The following is a 19,327-nucleotide window of genomic DNA, read 5'->3' as shown; positions in this document are numbered from 1 at the left end:
TATGTACTTCTAACAGTTCAATCTAAGTACCTATTTAACGCTATTGCTTCTTCATACATAATTTAGTTATTAAAAGAGAAATAAAAAATGGGAATGCAGCATTGCAATATGCTGCTTACATATTAAGCCTAGTACATGCTAAATAGGACTAATGTGCACAAACAAACATATGTACGTGTAATTGCGTGAGCAAAACATAGCGTTAGCAAAGTGTACAGAGCAGGAATAATGGGATGTCCAACCAGAGAACGTATATTATAGAGAAGGTTCACGACGCCGAGAATTTAGGGATATTTCAGTTTTGGGATATTACCTGTTTTGGATGAGTGCATTTCACCACAGAAAATTATTAGCGCATTTCACCACTTAACATCAGGGGCACGACAATAACAGAACTGAGTAGTTATTAGAGCCAATGGGAAAAAATATGTTAATATATATAAAAGAGAGCCAATGTACGTTAAAGCTAATATAAACATATATATTTATATGCAGGTGTTTTCTGGTTGGTTGGAAAAGTTCTTGTATTCTATGTATGTACATATGTATATATGTACATTAGGGTGATTCAAAATTTTTTTCTTTTTTTTTCAATTGGTACTCGCAAAAATAGGTTCCTAGACACCTCTAAGAAAGCCTCTCCAAATATGAGTTTTTAATTGTAACGGGAAGGTCCTCAGCCTAACGGTTTTCTAATTTTTCTTATTATCAGATAGAAAAATTTATATCTCGCTTCCAACTACTTGAAAAAATATCTTGTTAATTAGGTTTTGTAGGAAATTGAATGCTCTAAAATATGGTCTCTTATGATTTTTTCGTAAACCCAACCGTTTGAAAGATATTAACGGTTGAAATTTGACTATTTTTGGAAAAATTCTTTATTTCTTATTAATTTTATAACTCAATGAAAAAAAATTATTATGAATGGTGAAACACATAGTTTTGTAGGAAATTTACTGCTCTATAAAAATGGTCTACGATGATATTTCGATTAAGTTAAGCGTTTACGAGATATTCATCGTCAAACATCAATGCATATTAGGGTGGATCAAAAAAAAAAAAAAATTTTTTCGTTTGGTACTCTGAAAAATAGGTTCCTAGACACCTCTAAGAAAGCCTCTCCAAAAATCTATTCATAATAATTTTTTTTCATTGAGTTATAAAATTCATAAGAAATACAAAATTTTTCCAAAAATAGTCAAATTTCAACCGTTGAATATCTTTTAAACGGTTGGGTTTACGAAAAAAATCATAAGAGACTCATATTTTTTAGAGCATTCAATTTCCTACAAAACCTAATTAACAAGATATTTTTTCAAGTAGTTGGAAGCGAGATATAAATTTTTCTATCTGATAATAAGAAAAAATAGAAAACCGTTAGGCGGAGGTCCTTACCGTTACAATTAAAAACTCATATTTGGAGAGGCTTTCTTAGAGGTGTCTAGGAACCTATTTTTGCGAGTACCAATTGAAAAAAAAAAAAAATATTTTTGAAACACCCTAATGTACATATATGCAAGTAGTTGGATTCCTTCTAATCCTAATATATTTGGGTGGGGAAATTGCGCCAAAAATGAAAGTTGAAAAAGAAATCGTCAACGGAATTTTAGTTCTTATAGAATTTCGTCGAGAAAAGTTTAGCTCGGTCGCCAATTCGTTTTCTAAGTGTTTTAAGTAAATTTTAAATAATTTTAATTAAAAAATGGCTAGAGTTAGGAAGTGTCGCGTTCGCGAGTGTGAGACAGAATCTTCCGGAAGATTCTTCTCATTCCCTAAAAGAGAGGAGGAGCTCCTGAAGTGGGTGGAAAATTTACGCATCCCACCATCGCAGGATTTACCCACCCACAATGCATTTGTTTGCATTAAGCACTTCGAACAAAGTGCTGTGGGTGTGAAAAAGTTGAAGGCACAGGCTGTGCCCACCCTAAACCTTGGTAAGTGATGTTTTTTTAAATCTAAAATGTGCATATGTAAGTTTTATTTTGTACTTGTTAAGTTCTTGTACATATCGCTCATTTACATGAAAAGTGTCATAAGTTGTTTTATGAATATGGAAACCAGCATAAGTTTATTCAATAAAGTAGTAAAATATTTTCTTTGGCATAAACGTTGTTTGTGAAAAATATAAAGTAATTTTTATCGTAAAATATCTCGTGTTAGATATAAAAATCCTGTGTTCATGTAAATGAGCGATATATGTATGAGTATGTACATACATACATATGTATGTATGATTCAACTACAATTTATAAATAAGAATAAATATTTTTCTATATACATGCATACATATATAAAGAATATGCTTATGCTTTCAAAGTTCAAAAAAAGGAAAAATTTAAGAAAAAATTCATAAAATGTCAAATGAAAAAAATTATGTTTGAATTGTTATATCAAACTGTTTGATTGGTATGATCAAACTTTAAACTTAAATCAGATTCTTAAGATTCTTACAACTGACTCGTTTCTAAGCTTAGAAATATTTCATTCTAATTTTTATTTTCCAATTTCAAATCTTTATATATTATTTTTCAAAATATCCTAAATAACTAAATTTATGTGCATGTGTGCAGGGGCGAATCCAGAGTAGAATTTTGGGGAGGGAACTATATAATTTTGTGCTTGTAACTTAAAGTCTTTTTCTTCGCGGAGTGTCACTTATGATGGAAATAATGTATTACTTTTAACTTTGCCCCGTTGATCCGCGCCTGCATGTGTGTATGTTTATGTTGCCTATTGTTTTAACATGCATATGTATGTTGTGTTCATGTGCGTACATTTACAAACATTGTTTTGCATGATAATGCATTTCATGTTCAATATATGCAATGTATAGTATGTTCAATATATTTGAACATAGATATTTAATATTTTCTAATTAAAATTTAATTAATTTTTATTTTATTTTTTCTAATTAAAAAGAATTTTCGACAGATATATTATAAAATTGTTTAAAATTTATCAAACTGGAAACAGTGGTTGAATTTGATTTAAAATTATATTTAAATTTTAATTAATTTTATATATGTATATACGTACATATTGGAATTTCTTTAAAATTTTTTTATGTACATAAATAGGATACGACGAACCCCCTAAGCATTTGTGGACGACTCAATTGCCGGTTCGAAGGTGCTGCATTCCGAATTGCGTTAACAGGCAGAAAACGCTCTACAAATTTCCTAAAGAGAAAGATGTTCGAGAAAGTTGGGCAAAGGCTTGCAACTTAGTTGTGTCGCCTTCCGATAGTCTTTTTATTTGTCGTAACCATTTCGATTCGCAGTACGTTACCAAATTCAAACTATTGCCTGGGGCTTTTCCCTGTTTCAGATTAGGTTCAGCACTAAGTCGTAGCTCATCTAGTGCTGACTCAATTTGGGTGTGCCCGCCCGTTTCTAAAACTTATGGTTGTCCTGAGGTAGCTGTAGGAAGTAAAGAAGAGAAGGACGACATAACTTTGAGGGAATTCGAAACATATTCAATTTTAGAACAAAGAAGATTAGAATTAGAACCCCAAAATGACGACGTAGGCTATGCATTAGATAGTCGTGAACGATTTGCTCGATCGGCACGTTACTATCAAAGTAATGCGCTTAAATTGAATAAGAAGATCAAAGAGTTGGAGGATAATATTAAAGATTTGGAAAAAAGGTATCAAGACCTTAGTAAATGTGCAATAGTTGCGGATGTAAATTCAAGCAAAGATGCTGTAACATTCGCTAGGATGATCGTCGCGAAGCGCACTATTTTCAGTGACGATGAAAGGGCATTGGCACAAAACATTAATTACATGTCCAATAAATCATATTATTTTATGCGTGACGATTTAGGTTTCGCTTTACCAAGCAAGAGCTCTCTATTGCGATGGCGCCTCATAAAGTATGTTGTCCCTGGGTTCGATGCCAATGTCTTGGGAAATTTAGAAAAAATTACAAAAAAAATGTCCGTTTTAGAACGAAATTGCGTTCTACTATTTGATGAAATATCAATTAAGACCGACCTAACATACAATAGAGTTAGGGATGTTATTGACGGGTTTGTGGATTATGGGGAAGGCCATCGTGAAATGAAATTAGGTAGTAACAATTGTTGGAATGATTCAGTTGAGCCAAGAATTATTTAGGGATCAAAAGGAATTAAGTTTTATATTCCTTGGGAAAATGAATCAAGATGCGTTGGAAATTTTTTTTTATAGAGTCCGGGCTAGCCAGGGTATCAATACCCATCCGTCTGCCAATGAGATACAATATATAGTAGGTCGTTTAATTTCGATGAAAATTTTGAGGCAAAAGTTTCAAAATAAGGGGCTAATTGTGAGGATGATGACGACATAAATTTAGATTGGAACTTAGGCCCCGAAGATCGTCATCTAGAAGTACAGGGAGTTGAACACGAATCTGAGCAACTCGACCTGGAATCGTTTACTATTCCAGACGAAAACTTTGTTGAAGAGGACGACACAGCTGACGTCCATATCAAGCGGTATTACACTGGCTATGGTATTTACCAAAAAATTTTGTGTAAAATCCATTGCGACAAATGCGCTAAGGCAATGACGAAGACACAAAGTGATTTATCGCTTTATTCGGAGGCAATAATCAAAGCGAAAAACTATAAGGATGACGCGGATTTAAGGCTAGTCAATCCAAGTGATAGGGTCTTCGAAGTGTGTCGACTGCAGATGATGTGGTACGTCAACCTTTTCAACAAATATGCTCACAGTTCAAATGTTCGATGTCTGATGTTGTCCGCAATTAAAGAAAAAACGGAAAATGTTTTTCCTGAGTGGTTTGACCCAACCGATGAGTGTTTTACTCATAAAATTAAGTTGTTAGAATATTTGGTAACGGTACTTTTATTCAAAAACTCGAAATGGTTAGTAAAAGAAGAAATTAATAATGAACGACATCGGAAGCGCGATGCTAAACTAAAAAAACTAAAGTAAGTTGCAAGTCAAGACCGTTTGATTTAAGAACATCTTACTTTTGGGTGAGTAATGAATTCATTGAAAATACGTATTTACTTTTTTTAATCTTTAGCATTTTATTCTATTTACAGGTTTTTTTATTTTCAGCTTTTTCTTCTATTTTCAGGTTTATCTTGTTGTATTTTCAGGTACTTTTTTCTTCTTCTTATTTTCTTCCTTTTTAGCTTTGCAACTGAGCTTAGCTTTTTTAAACACAAATGTTGTTTCCATCTTGTTTAAGTGCAACATTTGTTTTTAAAAAAGCAAGTGAAATTCAATGACTTTTTTATATATTAAGTCGTGTGAGAAATTTCCATTTCAAATGGACAATTTCGTAATTCTGCATTATAATTTTTTTAACACTTTAAACTTGCTTATACATTTTATACAAAATCTTTAAATTGTTAATTTTAAATAATAATAAATCAATAAAATTTGCATATAAGTATATTCTGAAAACAATAACCTTGACTTTGATATGTTTAAACTTATATATGTAGATACATACAGACATCGCATATGGGCAAGTGCGAAATCAACCCTTATTCATATACAACGTGGCATGCGTAAATGGAAAAAAGCCTTTTTTTTGCGCATAGACCGACAAGCAAAATAAGCAAATGTTTACTCAGGACATAGATATATTATTTCTTTGCCGCATTTGTCTGTATGTTTACCAAAGTAAATACGAGCTACATATGTACATATGTATGTACAAACATTCATAAGGGAATAACAAGTGCCGCACGCATCTTTCCGAATCTCCGTTGTCTCGATAATCAATGGCCGAAGGTCACGTTTTGTCAAAGAGTCAATTTGTTCGAACGACTGACGCGACGACTAGGCGTCATAACATTGTGTTATTGTCCAAGCTGTGCCGAAAAAACAAACGAACGAACGCCAACCGTCGCCGCTTCCCTTGCCGCTACAACAGCTTCGCCAACAAACTTGCGTAAATATGTATGAAGATGTATGAGCGTGCATACATATCGACGCAGATTTTTGCGACCCACGGCAAAATATTTTAGATTTGGCAAATATTTTAAATCGACGAGAACTTTGTTGCCACTTTATGTCACTCCTTTCTGTGTTTTGCGAGTTTGCAGGGTTGACAGTTTTCCAGCAGTACAAATATCAGAAATTGTTCAGTTTATGATTTTTAGCTTTTGCCATCGACGCCAAAGACGCTTGACGGCAAAGCCATGATCGGGGAGATGTAATGGTATTTGTTTTTATGAATGAAGCAAGTTTGCCTGTTGAAAGTGCGCTTGCGTTCATGAATGAAAATATTGTTGTTGTGTATTTTTCTACAAATTTGGGCATCGACTTGGCTGCCATATTGACTTGTGACGCTGCTGATGCTACTTGAAACCATTGTGGTTTTTGTAGAGCAATATTCGTAGTTTTTGCGGGTGACATATCTACATGTGAACGTATGTATAAGTATGTATGTTGTGTATGCATTATTTGTGTGGGAATGTCATGCGCACATATTTACATGTGTACTCATATTTGTATGTTGGTTGGTATACATTATTTGTTCGGCAATGTCGTACACATATGCATGTACATACATATAGAGCAGTGCGGGCACACTTTTTACTGATAAATGATATTACGATTTGTATTTGAATTGTACTTACATACATACATACATATGTGCATATGTAATTATGCGCTGATATGTAGATGCGTATGAAAATTAAATGACATATTATTGTAATATGTATATTAAGTTTTTATGATATTATGATAGTATCTCATATACATATCCATACACATGTATATTATATTTACAAACATATTCATATGCATATGAAATTATAATGCACACATACATACATACATATATTCTCAAACATAAGAAATATTTTAATAAATAACTCTTAATTGCACATTAACTACAAATATTGTTTTGAAAATAGCATAATTTCAAAGCGATTTCTACGCATGGAAGGCGTCACGGAAGGCATTTTCGGGAATAGCCTTGACAGGCGAGGTGCATACTGCTTGGATCTCCTTTCATCAGCCTTTTCAGGCAAGGAAACAAAAACAATCCGGGAGCACATATGGGATGTATGGGCTGTAGGCTGTGGGCTGTTTGTCCTGACTCTCCAGGTGCTCGGTGCAATTAACATGATGGCATATGAGCATATAAAAATATAAGCAAAAGGCCAACATACGTCTGTAATAGCAATGCATGTTTCTGAGCATTATTTTCATTAAATGCTCAGCTCTGTTCACGCGCCACTGTTAAGATTTCTCCTTCTTAGCTAGCTGTGGTGAAATGCACCCATCGCATTTTGTTAGCTTTTGACAGTTCACACGCTTGTCCGCTGTTGGACCTTCTCTATAATATACGTTCTCTGGTCCAACTCCTCTCTCACTGGAAGTGAGAGAACAATTGCTAAACGTCAAAACCACCTAAATTTTGACAGTTGACTGGATTGGGGAGGTTTTGACGTTTAGCAAGTGGAAACGAGCGATGACCATATTGAAATCTTACCAAAAAAATATATAAACGGAGGGATTTGTTGCATCGTTCAAGACCTCGTATAAAAAATTTAAAACAATGAATATTAAATAAATTTGTGAAATTTAAAGATATTTGATGAAACGTTTTGTAATTTGAAGCATCATATTTTTATTTTCAATGGAAAATCATTAAAAACATTTAATGATTGAGAGCTAACAAGCTTAAATCCTTTTATTGGGTATTGAAAGGACAAAAGTCAGTTGTTCTAATATTCTTTAAAAAGATTTAAATAGTTTCTCCATATAATAAATAACCACTATTTAGTAATTTTTATACGTACTAAATGTTGGGCGCTGGGTTAATAAATGCCCAAAAACTGTTATTTTTTTCGATCTGGCCATATGGAAAATGTTATAAAAAACGCTTATTTTGAGGCGCTCTCACACTGGAATAAGTTAGGCATCCCATTCTTCCTGGTACAGAGCAAACGCAAGCAAACACAATGCAAATGCAATTATTTATTAACTGCATTGAGGTGAATGACTTCTAATGCTTAACCTTGAATATTAGGCAAATAAGAAGAAGTAAAAATAGCAAAAAATATGTATATGTATAAGAACATATCGTTGAAGTATGCAGTGGTTTGCAATCGGTGACCCAACAAATGTTGAAATATTATAAGTATTTAATAATTAATTAATAAGTAATAACTCATTTGAAGTCGTTAATAACACCGCCAAACAAAATCCACTTGTTTTTTGTGACATGAACAGAACAAAGTGTTTATTATGTAAAAATTGCCACAAATGCAGAAAATAGCTCCAGATTTCTTCTATCACCATTAGTTTTTTTTGCTATGAGGATTTTTGTTTTGGAGTATCCCTTAACAATGTAAAATGTTCAGCAGTAATCGTCAAGCAAGCTGGCACTCCACTTGCCTTGGTACCGTATCTCCATAGCAGAAAAGTCTTGATGGAACCGTTCCCCATGTTCGTTACTTACAGCACCTAAATTTTCGAGAAAAACATCCAGATGGGAGTCCAGAAAGTGAATTTTAAGAGACATGTTGCAACCCTTTGTAATTATCAGCTTTCACATTTCCAAGAAAATTTTTAGCAACGCTTTTAAAAGCACTCTAGGCCCGTATTTCAGTTTCATTGAGCATTTGCTCAAATGGTGGCAGTAATACCTCTTTGGGATCAACTAGAGGGTCACTGGCAACATTTTTTGTTCTGGAGTGAGTGCCTGACGTACTGGCCACAGCTTCTGTACATAATGACAGTCTCTCGCACGGCTGTCCCATTCACAAAGGGGCAACAATATATCGTATATCCTAGTTGCATTCCAAGAAGAAAAGCTATTATTTTCAGGTCTCCACAAATTGCCCAACCATATTCATGATAACGGATGTGCTCTAAAAGAACTCTCATATTCTCATATGAACCGCATGAGCTAAGGGCACAGATAGATATTTGTTACGGTTATGAACCAATACCATCTTTAAATTAAGTTTAGAGAAATCAATGAATGGACCCCAATTACGTGGATCATGTCTCTGTTCTAGTGCGTTAAACAAAATGTTCACTTCTGAACAGTATACAAGATCTCCTTCTTGAAGAAAGAAATTTGTGAGGTCTTCATGCTCTTTTCTGTAAAAAAATTATATTTACATCACTTTGGAGAAGGTTCCAACCTTTTGGTATGGATGCTAAAAGTTCGGACTGCGATTTTGAAAGGCTTAGATCTCGAACTAAGTCATTAAGTTCACCCTGTGGAATTAGATGCGGCACTGTTGAACATCTTGGTAAACCAAATAAAGTATCGGTTGTCATTTCTTTTGCGACTTCTGTAACATCACTTGAAGAGCTAGTCGATACTAGTTCTTCAGCGAGATTTCAAGATTCTGGTGCTTTAGAAAAAGAAAGTTGTTCACTGTGTACTACAGGTCTTAAAGCTGATGGTAAATTACAGTCCTTAACTTATGTTTAGATTTGGGTCCAACACATTTATAATAATATTCGTGAGGCAAAAATAGCAGTTTGTACCATGGTCTTTAGGTTCTCTCCAAACCATTGGCACTGCAAAGAGCATTTTACGATTTGAACCATTTAACGAAGCTGTTAACAATGTTACACAAGTTTTACAACAGATATGAGGGGCCCATGCTTTGTCTGGGTTCCCAACTTTAACACCAAAATACAGTACGCAAGCTTTTGGCATAAGCGGAGTAATATTACGTTTTTGCGATTTAAAAGTTAGTTCTCCACAAACATACCAAAAACTATTGTCACTATTTACTCACTGCCTAGGCATTGTACCAAAAAATCTTAAACACAGTTATTTCAAAAACGTAAAAGAATGTGAACTCAAAAACGTTTATCTATTCAAACATAGAACACGTAACCGATCGGACGCCGTTAGTCTACTGATACCTTTTGTAAAATAAAATGATCGTAAAATACGCTGTTTACTTTAAACAAGCAGGCAGAACCGGTCTTCTTCTTCTTCTTCTTAATTGGCGTAGACACCGCTTACGCGATTATAGCCGAGTTCGCTACGTGGCGCCAATTGGATATTCCAAGCGAAGCCAGGTCCTTCTCCACTTGGTCCTTCCAAGGGAGTGAAGGTCTTCCTCTTCCTCTGCTTCGCCCGGCGGGTACTGCGTCGAATACTTTCAGAGCTGGAGTGTTTTCGTCAATCCGGACAACATGACCTAGCCAACGTAGCCGCTGTCTTTTAATTCGCTGAACTATGTCAATGTCGTCGTATATCACGTACGGCTCATCGTTCCATCGAATGCGATATTCACCGTGGCCAATGAACAAAGGACCATAAATCTTTCGCGGAACCTTTGTCTCGAAAACTCGTAACGTCGACTCATCGGTTGCTGTCATCGTCCAAGCCTCTGCTCTATATAACAGGACGGGAATTATGAGCGACTTATAGAGTTTCGCTTTTGTTCGTCGAGAGAGGACTTTACTTTTCAATTGCCTACTCAGTCCGAAGTAACACCTGTTGGCAAGAGCAATCCTGCGTTGCATTTCCAGGCTGACATTGTTGGTGGTGTTAATACTAGTTCCTAAATAGACGAAATTATCTACAACTTCAAAGTTATGACTGTCAACAGTGATGTGAGAGCCAACTCGCATGGGCGACGACTGTTTGTTTGATGACAGGAGATATTTCGTCTTGCCCTCGTTCAGTGCCACACCCATTTTCTATGCTTGCTTGTCCAGCCTGGAGAAAGCAGAACTAACGGCGCGGATGTTGAGGCCGATGATATCAATATCGACTTCTTCCAGCAGCAGGTTGAAGAAGTCGCGCGATAGGGAGTCGCCTTGTCTGAAACCTCGCGGCATATAGGCAGCTTCTTTTCGTGCTGTCGAAAGTAGCTATGAAATCGACGAAGAGGTGGTGTGTGTCGATTCTCCTTTCACGGGTTTTCCAAGATTTGGCGCATGGTGAATATCTGGTCGGTTGTTGATTTTCCAGGTCTAAAGCCATACTGATAAAGTCCAATCAGTTCGTTTACGGTGGCCTTTAATCTTTCACACAATACGCTCGATAGAACCTTATATGCGATGTTGAGGAGGCTTATCCCACGGTAGTTGGCGCAGATTGTGGGGTCTTCTTTTTTATGGATTGGGCATAGCACACTTAAATTCCAATCGTTGGGCATGCTTTCGTCCGACCATATTTTACAAAGAAGCTAATGCATGCTCCTTATCAGTTCTTCGCCGCCGTGTTTGAATAGCTCGGCCGGTAATCCATCGGCCCCCGCTGCTCTGTTGTTCTTGAGGCGGGTAATTGCTATTCGAACTTCTTCATGGTCGGGCAATGGTATGTCTGCTCCATCGTCATCGATTGGGGAATCGGGTTCGTCTTCTCCTTTCGTTGTGCGTTCACTGCCATTCAGCAGGCTGGAGAAGTGTTCCCTCCACAATTTAAGTATCACCTTTGGGGGTTCGCTTTTAGTAGAAGAATGCATAGGAAGGCTAAACCGCCTGTCCCTGTGCAACCGGGTGCACCTAATTTGGGTACCAGGGCATAAGGGAGTAGAAGGGAACGAGAAGGCTGACGAGCTGGCCCGCACGGCGGCAGCGTCCAAGATGTGGGGACCAGAGCCGTTCGTAGTAGCAGGAGGATATAACCTCTCCAGGTTTAAGGAATTAATTAACCTCCCCCGTGAGAAATTCCGAATCCTCGTCGCAGTCTACACAGGGCACTGCAAGCTCAGGAAGCACCTGTCCAACATGGGCATGGTCTCCTGTGCTAACTGCCGGTTCTGCGACCTGGAACAGGAAACACCAGCACACCTTATCCTAGATTGCACAGCAATCTGTGGAAAAAGGCTTAAGGCCCTGGATTCCATCTTTATCAGCAGGGATCACATCACCTCACTAGCGCCCGGCAAACTACTGGAATTTTTCAGACTGCTGGGACTTTGGGAGGTCATGTGATACAGGAGAGGGCACAATAGACCCAAGGTCGCGGTGCAGAACCTCAATAATATTCTTATCTTATCTTATCTTGGGGGTTCTACACGCGTATGCTCCTGTTTTGAAACCTTCTGTAAGCCGCCGTATTTTTCCGTAGAATTTTCGAGCATTACCCCTGTCGGCCAGCTTATCAAGCTTTTCGTACTCACGCATTTCGGCCTGTTTATTTTTCTTTCTGCAAATGCGTCTCGCTTCCCTCTTCAACTCTCAGTATCTGTCCCTTCTCACACCTGTTGTTGTCGATCGTTACGTTGCGAGGTAGGCAGTCTGTTTTCTCTCCGCTGCGACATGGCACTCCTCGTCGTACCAGCAGCACAAAAGCGGGTGCGAATCTTGGCTGCAACAAGATAGTGGTCCGAGTCGATGTTAGGACCTCGGAGCGCACGCACATCTAAAACACTGGAGACGTGTCTTCCGTCTATCAGAACATGATCGATCTGGTTGGTAGTTTTTCGATCCGGAGACAGCCAGGTAGCTTGATGTATCTTCTTGTGCTGGAATCTACTACCACAGATAACCATATTTCGGGCCCCAGCGAAGTCAATCAGCCTCAACCCATTTGGGGATGTTTCGTCGTGGAGGCTGAATTTACCGACCGTAGTGCCAAAGATACCTTCTTTGCCCACCCTGGCGTTAAAGTCTCCAAGCACGATTTTTACGTGGCGGGTCCCGAACCCAACGCACAACCCTATGTAGGGAATGTTTCGCCTTCTCACTTTAGCTCGCCTTCGAATGGATTTCCTTAGGCTACCCAGAGGATACTTGGTCAAAGACCGGAAGTAGTGAGCTACTTGAGCCATGTGTAAAAGAATCGTTTCTGGCCACTCCCAAGTGAATGGCGATCAGAGAACTTTCCTCACTTGCGTGAACTTCTACACATGACTCCATCCGGTCAAAGCCGGATAAGTCCCTGACCGTATAAAAATATGATATGATGCAATATAATGAAATTTTATGTATTGTAAATTCTAAAGCCGCAGGTTACAGAATATCTGTGGGTGATAGAAAAATTCTGTTAGAAACATCTAAGAATTTCCACGTTACAAATTATGTGTCTACCAGAGTAATTAATAAGTAATTAATAATCAATAGGTTTGTGACGATTAAGTAATTTTTCGGCACATGAATGCAAAATTTCCCTGCTCTTGCATGGACTGCTTCGCCAGCAAGGATAAAGCTTATTAGAGAATATTCTTATGGAGCTTTTAAGTGGCTTTCGGGTGATTCACGATATCCATTGGAGCCATGGCTTCTTACACCGGTTAAAAATCTTGAAACACCAAATGAACAAAATTTCAATATTAAGCTTATACGAGCAAGAAACACGAGTGAAAGAGCATTTCGAGTTTTAAAATCACGCTTTCGTTGCATTTCAAAAGAACGTACATTGCGGTACAAACATTCAAAGACTGCATTATTTGTTTATACATGTGTAATTTTTCACAATATATTACAAAACCGTGGCATTTTTATAGATGAAACCGAAATATTGCCAGAAGGATCACCTCCTGAGGATCTGGGAGCAAAATCTGAAGTCCCTTCGGGGGAGTATTATTCTCGAGGCAGAGCAGCCCGTCAAGTTGCATTAACACTTTTTTGTATCATTTGTTAACATAAAAACACATTACACTAAAGATAAATTAAAACAAGTATGAAAGGGCTATGTTCGGGTGCAGCCGAACATCTTATACTCTTGCAACATACTGGAATCAAAGTCAGGGAAATACCCTTAAGCAATTTTAAATATACACACACCATATATAGCTTATACATTGATTTCTGTATATATTCCGTATAAGATTTGATAGAAAAACCAAATCAATTATACGCAGTCATTATACAAAATCAGTCAGATGTTCAAAAATCCTGGTAATAGTCATTTGGAGGCTAAGTGAAGTTATCGCCCATTTGTATTCATTTTAGGCACAATGACATATTACTATGAGTCAAATACGTTCTGAAATTTTCATTGACATAACTCAAATATTGGCCGATATATCCAGGATAAAATCACCAGGAAGTTCGAAAATTTTTATATTAAGTATATGGGGGCTCAGGGATGTATTAACCCGATTCCACCCATTTTGGATACACAGAATTACTACTACAAGAAAAGAATTCTGTCTGAGTTTCTTTTGTGCATCTCGCACATTGACCGATATTTTCGAACAAAAGTCAACTATAGGTACTGGGGTCCACATATTCGGTACCTAGGGTCTTGAACAGTTTTGGTTGGATTTGAACAATTTTCTGTCCCAAGATGGCATACACTAAAGGCATTATTCGTGCAAAGTTTAATCCCGTTATATTAATTGCTTCTTGATTAGTGTATTGGAAAGTAAAAGTGGAATTTAAAACTGTGTGATATGAAAAGTAGGCGTGGTTATAATTCGATGGAGGGTGACAAAGGAAATCAATTGGTCGGGTAACCAGATATGAGATTCCTATAAAGCACTTTCATACCATCTCGGAGGTAAAATTTAATGTGTCTAGCATATTTAGTTATTGATTTATCGCGCTTTTAGTAGTTTTGAACAATACTGTTATATAGGAAGTGAACGAGGTTATCCTTAGATTTCGTCCATTTTCACACTACCCACTTTTTCAAAAGTTTGAATCCACAGGTGTCCCTTAGTACTGCGATGCTCTGTACCAAATTACAGTTTTATATCTTAATTTAGTGCTTAGTTAAGGCACTTTTTAAGTTTTCGGTTAATGGCGATTTGTGGGCGATTACGTCCATCTACCAACTCGTTTTTTTTTTGTTTTGTACTAAGGAATCTGCATACCAAGTTTCATTAAGATATCTCAATTTTTACTCAAGTCACAGTTTGCACGGACGGACGGACAGACAGACAGTCAACCGGATTTCAACTTTTCTCGTCACCCTGATCATTTAAACATATGTAACTCTATATCTATCTCATATAGTTTAAGGTGATACATACAACCGTTAGGTGTACAATAGTCTCTAGCAACTGGTTGCAAGTGAATAAATATATACATAAGAAACGTCTTTAATTATTTTCTCCGGTTTTAGAGTTCACAATGCACTTTGAAAGAGGTAGCATGGCTTACCGTCAAGTTGTTGATTGATTCGGCATATATATTAATCGGCTCTAAAGTCTGGGACCGAAAAAATTCCTCCTCCTGGCTCTTCTTTCTCATCATATTCATAATCTTGTTGAACATCTAGCCCGTCGTATTTTTTTTTTTGGACGGGACGATGACGTAGTGTAATTGTCCGTAGTCGTCATCAGAGGTGATGGAATAAGGGTAGCAGTATATACAACTTCTTCCTTAATTTATACAAAAACAAAGAAAAAATATTTTATATTCTGCACACTAGTAAATTTGATTTCTTCCTTTGTGCCAATGGTTGGTAGATCAGCCAAGCCACCAACCGCGATTGTACCCATCTTTTCCAACGCTCTCTGCTACGTTTCAGAGAGCTCAGTTCTTGAGCTGGCACCGCCGCCTGTCACCAGCTTGTGCGCTTTGGCTCTCCTTGCACGGGACCGTATTTGATTTTTCCAAAGGCTCAGATCCTTTAAAACGAAATACTTAAATACATATGAATGCCGATGTCTATGTTTAAAAACTCTCTTTAAGGGCATTTAATTGTGCGGAGAGTTCTGCCCAAAGTTCCTCAAACCTTTTCGGCCGCGATGGGTCGTTTTTATGTAACTTTATCTCGAGGTGAACCCGTATAAAGTTAAGGTAACACTCGATTTGCTTCTTCGAGGTGCCCAACGTTTTATTATGATCTGTAAAAAAACATGCACATTATATATATACTATAATAATCATCAAATATTGAAATCGATTATTATGTTAAATTTTTATATTTACTTAACAATTGATTCAGATTAAATACATATATTAAGCATTTACATATTATAAACTATTTAAATAATAGTTTTCAATAATTGTACTGTGCAATTATTAAGAAGAAGTTTTGCTGCTGATATTTTATTAAAGAAAAACTATTTGCATGTGTTTGCTTCGCCTTTAGTTATGTATCCCTTTTTTTATTTAAATTAAAGATTGGCAATTTTTTCGGAACCACTAACTCATTGCTTTTGGTTTCATTTTTTTGTTCTGCGGGCACAATTCATTTTTATAGTAATATAAATATAAAAATAAATATTCAAATTTTTTCACAATTCTAATTAACTTTTATGAATTTGTTCACTGTTATTTCACACCAGTACACGCGACCGAAACGGTTTTCCAAATTTGGACCACAACTTTGACGAAAAATCCAAGAGTTGGCGAAACGTACAGATGTATCGGATGCGGGAATAGAAACCGAATTGTGTTGACCCCGATCTAACCAATCCTTTTTGATCGGTTAGGTTGTGAAAACGATAACGTATGGTGTGTATGTAATGTGGTTGGTTTGTTGCGTGGGGTTGCGTGTATGATGTTGTAGGTTGTGTGCTGAATGTGGTGTTGTGTGATGAGTGTGAGTTGTGTTATAAATGTTATGTTGTGTGCGGAATGTTGTGTGGTGTGATGAATTTCGTGTTGAGGGGTGAGATGCCATTAAGGCGCATAAACATCCCGGCCCCCCTAGGCGAATTAAATGCCTAGAAGCCGCTGCAGTTTCTGTAGGGTGCTCACTACAGCGCTGAAACCCGTCGCCTTTCGCTGGTTGCGATGGTTATGATATGGTGGTGTCTCCGAACGTGCACCTCGGGACGACTTAGAGCGATGGGCTCTCCGGTGTTGAACCTGATCTCTATGTTGATTGTGCCGCTGTTGACCACGCCGGTGACTGGCGTGCGTTGAATGATCAGAGCGTCGAGGAAAGCGGTGAAATAGTGTATGATGCGGTCGGTGGCAGTACTGACACGACCCGTCTCACATGCACTTCAATGTAGCGTGCGTGTCTGCCAAGCAAGTCACGCACTGGCCGTGGGCTCTAGCGATCTGTTGGCGCTGAGCGGGGGTCATTGTCTTGAAAATTGTGCACTTCTTTAAGGCATGGGGTCGATGGCATAGGCTGCATCGAGGCGGTAAATACTCCTCGAACTGCTCCTCGCCCGCTTCCCTAACTGGTTGACCGGATGATTGGCTGGGCGGGCTTATGCCCTGTTGCCTCCTTGGTGCGGAGATGGGTGCAGCGGATGCTGGATTTGCATTAATTGCGGACCTCACCGACTGGGTGTTATTGCGGGTTTCCTCTACGTCCATTTCTAGTGGAATAGGAATATGTATATTAAACATGGTTTTGCTAGTAGTATGGAGTATGCTACTCATTATATATATGTGTATACTATATATATATAGATATATGTATTTATGTAGTTGTATGCTACTTTTATTTATATGTATTATATATTATTTAGGTATGGATTTTGTTGTTTATTATTAATCGCGTTCATTATGTTTTTGGTTTTCACGTACGGATTGTAAAACGGTGTATTTTTAATTAATTATTGTTTGATTTTATGTATGCGTTTGCGTTCGCTTGTTTTCGGTGATCGGTTCTTCGGTATTTGGAATAAAACACAATTTCACTAATGGTCGAGTTAGTAGGCCAGTTTGTGTTCGTACATCTACTACTCTTATATGACCATCTCGTCACCATGTACCTTTTCAATGCGACCTAGTCGCCATTCCGTAGGGGAAAGGCATTCGTCCTGTATGATGACGCATTCGCCTGTACTGGGTTCCTTCTGGATCGTTTTCCAACTATATCTCTTATGGAGATCTTTAAGATAGTCCTCCTTCCATCTGTGGCTGAATTCATAATGGAGAATCTTGATTCTTTCCCATCGATTTATTAAACTGAGTGAGTCTCCTTCTGTCTCAGGTATGGCGAGAAGAGGAGCTCCTCTGAGGAAGTTTCCAGGTGTAAGAGCTGTGAAATCGGAGGGATCTTGCGAGATTGGTGATATAGGTCTTGAATTTAATACGGCTTCGATACGAGCGAGTAGTGTAGTAAACTCCTCATAATTGAATTTATGATTACCAGCCGTTTTCTTTAAATGGGACTTAAAGCTTTTCACTGCTGATTCCCAAAGTCCACCCATGTGTGGAGAACATGGAGGTATAAACTGCCAATCGATCCCTTGGGGTGCATATTTTTTAACTATTTCAGGGGATACTTCTTTCATAAAGTTTATGAACTCTTTCTCGGTGGCTCTTTGAGCTCCGATAAAGTTTTTCCCATTGTCGCTCATAATCTTTGAGGGAAATCCGCGTCGTCCGACAAAGCGTGCAAATGCTGCGAGGAAAGCCGCAGTTGTCAGATCTGAACAAAGCTCGAGGTGTACTGCCTTTGTCGTAAAACATACAAAAACAGCCACATACCCTTTTCTAAAGGAAGAAGATCTTAACATCGAGGCCTTTATCTGGAAAGGTCCAGCAAAATCAACCCCAGTAATAGTAAAAGGTAGAGCATAATTGCAGCGTTCAGGTGGTAAAGCTGCCATGATCTGCGTACGCATTTTATGTTTGTACAAGGTACATTGTTTACACATAAAAATCGTCTTTTTAAGTTGTGGCTTTAGTCGCGGTATTTAAAATTCTTGTCGGACCATTTGCTGCATCAAGCGATTCTCACCATGTAGGTGAAGGTAAATATATTAAGAATAAATGAGTAAAACGGGATTTCTCAGGTATAATAATGGAATGCCGTTCGTTGTAATTGAGGCTGGAATTCGCTATCTTCCATTTGCCCTTATTAATCCCTTAGCGTCCAAGAATTGATTTAAGACGAGAAGAGAGCTTCCCTTTTCGAGTGGTCGTCTTTCGACCAACTTTGATTTCTCTCGACTGAAAAAGCGAGTTTGGGTGTATTTAATGAGACTAACTTTGGCATGTTGCAAATCGGTATGCGTTAGTTGCACGCAAGGATCATTTGGTATCTCTTTCATTTTTTGTTTAAGTCTTTGGGTGAATTTGTGCATGTAAGCGACTACTCTTAGTGCTCTAGGAAATGAAGAAAATCGGTGGAGAATATCATCCTCTTCTAGAGTGATATGAAAATTTTAAATTTTCCGACTTTCCGGCGGTATTATATTACGAGCGGGAGACTTTGGCCAGAATTCTTGTGATTCTGTTAGCCATGTTGGACCATTCCACCAGAGGGTAGTGCAGGTGAGGTGCAATGGCTTGCAACCTCTTGTCCCAAGATCCGCTGGGTTATCTGCACTTGCAACATGTTGCATTTTGCTGGGCCAACTAAGTCTAAAATTTGGGATATTCGGTTAGATACATAGGTCTTCCAGCAATAGGGTGGTTTTTCTAACCACGCTAAAACTATTTCTGAGTCTGACCAAAGATACGTTTTATGTTCGGTTAATTTCAGATGGATTTGAACTATTGAAATTAATTTTGCTAACAGAAGAGCACCATTCAGTTCAAGCCGTGGCAGAC

The 19,327-nt window shown here is 37.8% G+C and overlaps 1 protein-coding gene across 1 annotated transcript; it reads left to right on the top strand.

The window, feature by feature from the left end:
- Positions 1-1,519: 1,519 nt before the first annotated feature.
- LOC120780836 lies at positions 1,520-3,975 on the top strand. The gene is made up of 3 exons (XM_040113078.1): positions 1,520-1,934; positions 3,078-3,876; positions 3,951-3,975. Exons 1-3 carry the CDS (start codon positions 1,703-1,705, stop codon positions 3,973-3,975), a joined length of 1,056 nt encoding a protein of 351 aa, XP_039969012.1. The 5' UTR covers positions 1,520-1,702.
- The last annotated feature ends 15,352 nt before the right edge of the window (positions 3,976-19,327 follow it).

Source organism: Bactrocera tryoni, unplaced genomic scaffold (genome assembly GCF_016617805.1).
Source record: "Bactrocera tryoni isolate S06 unplaced genomic scaffold, CSIRO_BtryS06_freeze2 scaffold_25, whole genome shotgun sequence".
In the NCBI taxonomy this organism is placed as follows: Eukaryota; Metazoa; Arthropoda; class Insecta; order Diptera; family Tephritidae; genus Bactrocera; species Bactrocera tryoni.
The sequence above is the reverse complement of the archived record's forward strand: the minus strand, read 5'-3'. Positions and strand labels throughout refer to the sequence as shown.